The sequence below is a fragment of the Mangifera indica genome, chromosome 3 (assembly GCF_011075055.1).
Source record: "Mangifera indica cultivar Alphonso chromosome 3, CATAS_Mindica_2.1, whole genome shotgun sequence".
Taxonomy (NCBI): domain Eukaryota; kingdom Viridiplantae; phylum Streptophyta; class Magnoliopsida; order Sapindales; family Anacardiaceae; genus Mangifera; species Mangifera indica.
In genome coordinates this window covers 12594550-12601842 of record NC_058139.1, presented here as the reverse complement: position 1 = coordinate 12601842, position 7293 = coordinate 12594550, and the positions used below count along the sequence as shown (strand labels likewise).

Sequence of the window (7293 nt, the reverse complement as noted above, 5' to 3'; positions counted from 1 at the left end):
ATGAGAAAAATGAAATTGCTAGATATAAAGTCAGACTTGTAGCCCAAGGATTTTTTCAAGGGCCCGATATAAATTTTGATGAAATATATGCACCTGTGATGGATATAATTACATTCATATATTTAATCAGTTTAACAGTCTCTGAAAGACTGGATATGTATTTAATGGATGTAGTTACTGCTTACTTGTATAAAAAATTGGACACTGAAATTTATATGAAACTTCCTAAAGGATATAAATTGTCTTAAGCAAAAAGGGTCAATTTAAGAGGCATGTACTCAATTAAATTACAAAGATCATTGTATGAATTAAAACAATTTGGACGTACGTGGTACAGTCGTCTCAATGAATATTTGAAAAAAAAAAAGTTATGTGAATGACCTTATATGTCCATGTGTCTTTATCAAAAGGTTAGAATTGAGATTTGCTATTGTAACAGTTTATGTTAATGACATGAATTTAATTGGAACTCCTGAAGAGCTCTCAAAAACTACTGAATATCTAAAAAAAGAATTTGAAATCAAGGATTTGGGGAAAACAAAATATTATCTCGGCCTACAAATCAAGCATAATTCAAATGGAATACTTATCCATCAATCAACATATATTGAAAAATTATTAAAGCGCTTTAATATGGATAAGACTTATCCTTTGAGCACCCTAATGGTTGTTTAGTCTCTCAATCTGAAAAAGGATTCATTTCATCCTAAAGAAGAAGATGAAAAGATACTTGGTCCTGAAATACTGTATCTTAATGTTATTGGAGTCTTGTTATAGTTGGCCTAATGTACAAGATATATCCTGCGTAGTTAATTTATTGACCCGATTTAACTCTGCACCAACCTGTTGCCACTGGAACGGAATCAAACATATACTTCGTTACCTTTGTGGAACTAAAGATTTGAGATTATTCTATTCTGTCAAGTTCCTTAAAGATCTTAGTTTGATTGTACATGTAGATGTTGGTTATCTTTCTGACCCTCATAAAACTCGTTCACAGATGAGATATGGTTTCACTTATAATGACATAGCAATATTACAATGCTCCACCAAACAAACCTTGGTTGTAACTTCATCAAATCATTCAGAAATTTTAGCTCTTTATAAATCCAACCGAGAATGCATATGGTTACAGTATGTCATTCATCATATCCGGAATGCATGCAATCTTCTTTCTACAACAGATACTCCTTTCATATTATATAAAGACAATGCAACATATATTGCCTAAATTAGAGATGAATACATCAAAAGAGACAAGCCCAAACATATTTCACTGAAGTTCTTTTACACTCATGAGCTCCAATAGAGCAAAAAGATTGATGTCAAGCAAATAAGATCCAGTGAGAATGTTGCAGATTTGTTCATCAAAACACTATTGACATTAACATTTGAAAAGCTAGTGTATAACATCGGTATGCAACGACTCAACAAATAACTAAATTAATTCTACTACAAAGAGAGGGAGCATTCATCAGGGGGAGCATTTGTTAGACAAATAATTAAAGTTTATCATATACTGAACAAAAAGTGTACTGTATTCTTTTTTTCTTCACTAGGTTTTATCCCACTGGGTTTTCCTAATAAGATTTTTAATAAGACAGTTTAAGCACATCCAACACCAACTTACAAGACATTAAATAATTATGTTTCTTTGTTTTGATTTTTATCCTACTAGAAATTTCTTAGCAAGATTAATATAATTATCTGTAAGTAGTGAAAATCTAAGGGAGAGTATTATATACTAGGTGGCTTCCCACTACAAGGACACTTGGCATTAACAAGCCTCCATATATGACTTTTGTGTGTAGAAACATTTACTACAAAATGAAGAGAGTCAAAAAATATAGGCTAATGGTAGTGGCTCATGCCTACATATGCCCCCCTTTCTCACTTCCTTTCTTCAATTCTTCCTTCATTTCGTTATCTTTCATATTTGTTAAATTAAATTTATCACAAATAATAATATATTTATGCCTTTATAATTTCAAGCATACACATAGTTGGATTCTACGTGGATTCATAACTTCATCTAGACACGTGTAAGAAAGTGGACAATGGCATATCTTCACCGAAGAATGAGTAGATGACAAAGAAAATAGACATTGGAAATGATAGACTGAAGTATTTGTACATGGGCTAACACGTGAGAGCCCGCAATTGGGGAAGGACGTGTGCATGAGCTATTGGATCAGCCCATGAACTTCTGATTTCTTCTTCGACTCTCATCACTGTTGTTGCACAAGTTTTTGGCTTTAGTCTTACACGAGGCCGCCTGCCTTCAATAACAAGTGGCAAGGTTTCAAAAATGATTAAGAAGTTGAACATATAAAAAATTTTCTTTTTGGTTTTCTTGATATCAATCTATTTCAATTTTATTATTCTTTTATATTAATATATTTAATTTGAAATTGTTTGAAACATGCAAGGATTATTCTATATATTTCATTTTTCACTTTAAAATTTTCTTATTTTATTACCTTAAAAGAGAACTTTGTTGATATTAGAGTTTAAAATCTTGATTCTTAGTGATTAAATTTCAAAAACATTGGTCAAATTATTTAACAGTGGAAAGCTATTTTAGTAATTTTGTACAATAGTACGAACTAATGTTTTTAAAATTAGATCGATGATCAAACTGATTATCTTATTAGTTTATAGTTCAACCAGTTTGACCGATTTAATTCGAAATCGATCGGTTTAACTTATTATCAAATTATAATAAATAAATTTTATTTAAAAGTTTGTAAAAAAAATCAATCAAGATACTTACACTTATGGAGATTAGAACATATTATTTTTAAAGAGAAACAATTATTCATTTGATTTCAATGAAACAATTAAAATAAAAAAATTTTGATCTCATAATACAAAAAAAAACATAATCTATAAATTATTATTTATAGAAAACATTTTAATAGATATAAGATATTTTTTTCTTTTTTCTTTTATAATTAAACTTATTTTTCCTTTCAAACCTTTAGAAATTCATCTAGTCTAATAAAAAATAATTAAATTACTCATAAATAATTAAAATTTAAAAAAATTCTAAATTTTGGTCAAATCTGATCAAGCCCAATTTAGACCAGTTTATCTAGTCAAACCTGATTTTGACCGAGTCAACAACTAAACTAACTTTTTATGTTAACCGGACCAGATTTAGAGTCGATTCTCGATTCAATATGTTGAATCGATCAATCTAGTCTGATTTTAAAATCATTGATATAAATAATATCACATTGATCTTCAATAATATAAATAAGTTAATTTTCACCCTAATTATTTTATATTTTTTTCTTAGCTTTTTTTTTTTTTTCCCTTTCTCAATTCTTGGCCGTCGGAAAACACTAAAGGGAGTCAAAGAAGTTGACGACGAAGAGGGAAATAAAGTGAAACTTGAAACCATCAAGAAATGAGAACAATTGACATACTGAGTTTAATTGAAAGCAAGTTTGAGGTGAGTCATGGGGAGAAGAATAAAAAGGATAACAACTGGTGAAAAATTGGGATAGTAGTGTCTACTTTGGTTGAGAGTTTAATGGAAGAGAAGAAAGTCAAAACACTAGAGAAAGATTGGAGTTGTGACAAGATGTAAAAAGGGGAAGATAGAAAGTGATTCTAGTCACTGAGAAGAAATCAATGGATGAGGAGAAACCAACGATAAGTCTTGGAGATTCCAATCCCAAAGAAGAAATCGACGAGGAGGAGAAATTAAAAATGAGTCTTGGCGAAGAAATCGATTGGGATTAAGTGGATGAGCTAGAAGGAACTGAATTGAATCTTTTAGGAGTGGAGTTTCCAATCCTAGAGAAGAAATTAATTGAGATTCTAGTCTTGGATATTCCACCGCCCCTCACTGAGCCAGCCTTTGCAATAGTGCAATAGTTTATTCATCTTATCTTTATACAGATTCTCTAGTTGCTACTTGTCGGGTGTTGACTTGAATGTTTCATTTGATTCTCTATGATCTTTATCCTCTTCTCATGGGTCAACTGAGAATCCTACAACCCTTTGCATGAGATAATCCACAACAAGAGCTAGAGCAGACGACGGTGAGTCATGGAGAGGAATAATTGCCAGTGAAACCAGTTACTACTTTACATCTTTTATAAATTATTTAATTTTAATAAAGATAGAAAAAACTTTTTTTTATCTTTTAATCAATTATAAAATTAAATTAATAGATTCTATTAAAAAATTTTAAAAGATGTAAAAATAAATTTTTTAACATCAATAAAATTATATATACATATTACTAATATATAAAATTAAGTATACAGATAATATATTATAATATAATTAGATATTATTTTATTTTTAATTTAAAATTGTAAAATAATATAATAATATATTTTTTATATATTTAAAATATATGCATGTAACGTTGATTTTTCAAAATTAATCGTATCTTTGACCAAAGCACGGGTGGGAAATAGTGATGCGGCCCAATGATGTCCTGCAAACGCATCGTCCACGTGTCCATTCATCCTTTCTCCTCAAAAGAAGACTTGCTAGTTGTCGCCCTGCTAAAGCAACATTGCACTTATTCTTACTATATAAACCACCGCGGAACCATCATCTTCTTCATTATCTCACCTCCTCCACTCCACCCCCCCACACCCACCACACCACCACAACACCACCACCACCCCCCCCCCCTCCCGGCCTCCCATCTTCATCCACTAAAATGCAATCCTCGTCTCTTCATCTCTTCACCTCCCCACCAACCAAACCAAACCACCTTAAATTCACCTGCAAAATCCTTACCAATCCTTCCAAATTAACCTTTCCCTTAAAGCTACCACAGTCACCGCTGCCAACGCCACACCCACCGCTTTATTCGTCTCCTACTGATTCTCCAGAGCCTATTTTCAGCCCCACCAAACAAGCTTTCCCACTTCACTTTAACCCAATTCAAAAGCTAGCGGCCTTGGCTTTAGACAAAATTGAAGATTCAGTGATTGGATACTTTGGCAAAGCCAAAACGTTGCCAAAAAGGGTCGACCCCACGGTTCAGATATCGGGTAATTTTGCTCCGGTTCAGGAGTGCCCGGTTCAGCATCGGCTCAAAGTTGTCGGCCAGATTCCATCTTGCTTACATGGCGTCTATGTTCGAAATGGCGCCAATCCTATGTTTGAGCTCTCAGGTGGACACCATTTATTTGACGGCGATGGTATGATTCACGCCGTTACTTTAGGATTTGGAAATCAAGCCAGTTACAGCTGTAGGTACACGCGCACAAGCCGGCTCGAGCAAGAAGTCCAATGGGGTAGACCGATATTTCCCAAGCCGATTGGTGAGCTGCATGGTCACTTGGGTTTGGCTCGGCTGGCTTTGTTTATGGCTCGTGCTGGAGCCGGCTTGGTGGATGGGTCATGTGGTATGGGTGTGGCGAATGCGGGGCTGGTTTACTTCAACGGTAGATTGTTAGCCATGTCGGAAGATGATCTTCCTTACCAAGTTAATATCAAATCCAACGGTGATCTTGAAACAATCGGACGGTTCAATTTTGATGGTCAGCTTGATTGTCCCATGATTGCACACCCTAAAGTGGACCCCGTCACAGGTGATTTGCATGCACTTAGTTACAATGTTGTGAAGAAACCGTACTTGAAGTACCTGAGGTTTGATAATGAGTCAGGAAAGAAGTCACGTGATGTGGACATTTCCCTCGATCAACCAACCATGATTCATGACTTCGCTATTACAGAAAATTGTGCCGTTATCCCGGATCATCAAGTGGTATTCAAGTTATCCGAAATGATCTGGGGCGGGTCACCCGTTATTTATGACAAAACCAAGACCTCCCGGTTCGGAATTCTGTCAAAAAATGACCTCACTGAATCGGGTATTCGATGGATCGACGTACCGGATTGTTTTTGTTTCCATTTATGGAATGCATGGGAGGAAACTTCTAGAAATGGTGATGAGATTATTTTTATTATCGGGTCATGCATGAACCCGCCTGACTCCGTTTTCAACGATTACAAAGAGCCAGTTCGGAGTGAATTATCGGAGATACGATTGAACTTAACAAGAGGAGAGTCAACCCGGCGGCTTATAGTGTCGGGTATGAATTTGGAAGCGGGTCAGGTAAACAAGCAGCAATTGGGTAAAAAGACCCGGTTTGTTTACCTGGCAATAGCGGAACCATGGCCGAAGTGTAGTGGCATAGCGAAGGTTGATTTAGAGACTGGTGAAGTGACAAAGTTGATGTACGGGTCAAGTCGGTTTGGTGGTGAACCATATTTTTTAGCAGAAAGGAAAAACGGAAGTGAAGGAGACGGGTATATAATGAGCTTTGTGAGAGACGAGAGAAGAGAAACATCTGAGTTGGTGATAGTGAAAGCATCAAGCATGAAGATGGTGAGTTCAGTGAGGTTGCCTAGTAGAGTTCCTTATGGGTTTCATGGCACTTTTGTTACTGAAAATGAATTAAATGGACAGGTCATATGATGAAGTTTATGTGTATCCATGAGTTGTATTTATGTGTAGCAGGCCAGCAGGATAGTTAATGGATAGTTATATAAAGGCCTAATGACATTCCCACGCAAGGTTGCATCATAAAATTCATACCCTTTTTTTTTTAACTAAAATCTCATATCTAATAAATATAATAAAAATTAGCAGTATATAAGTGTAAGAAATTGAACCTTAACACAAATCAATTGATTTTATATAATATGAGTTTGAATTTCTATATTTGTAAATCCAATACATTTTCGACATTATTAATAATTCTTCGAGTGAGAGTTGGCAAGACCCTTGGATAATAAAAACAAAAATGTTTATATAGTATATATGGATTGGCTATGTGATTCCAATTGTATTATAATTCAGAGGAATATTGTTACAAGCCGAATTGTGTGTTGTCAACTCCTGCAATATTTAACGATTCCTTAACAGTTATTTAACCTTAATCTCGATACGTTACCCGAACTTGACGAAAACAAGTTATAACAATGGAATAGCAGAAACAAATAGTCAAGAACACATAAAATAGCACTCAAGAATATTAAGACTAGAGAATTTTTCTGGAAAATATGGTGTATTACTTGGACTAATGCTTCCACTATTCTATTTTTATAACTTGTTTCTGCCAAGTTTGGAGTAGTATATCAGGGTTAAGGCTAACTTAGCCGCTGGGGAGTCACTCAGTGCCGCAAGGGTCGATGACGAACTGTTTAGTCTATGACAAACGGTATTAGAGCTATGTTCGTGGGGAGTGGAGTTCGTTTCTTTATCCGGGAAGGTGTTTTTAGAGCCTACGTTTGTGGGGAACAGGGTTCGCA

At 34.7% G+C, this 7293-nt stretch overlaps 1 protein-coding gene across 1 annotated transcript; it reads left to right on the top strand.

Moving 5' to 3' along the window:
* The first annotated feature begins 4658 nt into the window (after window positions 1–4658).
* On the top strand, window positions 4659–6550 carry LOC123212226 (9-cis-epoxycarotenoid dioxygenase NCED6, chloroplastic). The gene has a single exon (XM_044631308.1). The coding sequence runs from the start codon at window positions 4688–4690 to the stop codon at window positions 6455–6457; it is 1770 nt and encodes a 589-aa protein (XP_044487243.1). The 5' UTR covers window positions 4659–4687; the 3' UTR covers window positions 6458–6550.
* Window positions 6551–7293: the final 743 nt, after the last annotated feature.

What these genes read in the sequence shown, in the direction of transcription:
- LOC123212226 (XM_044631308.1), top strand. Translation starts at nt 4,688, where the DNA reads ATGCAATCCTCGTCTCTTCATCTCTTCACCTCCCCACCAACCAAACCA.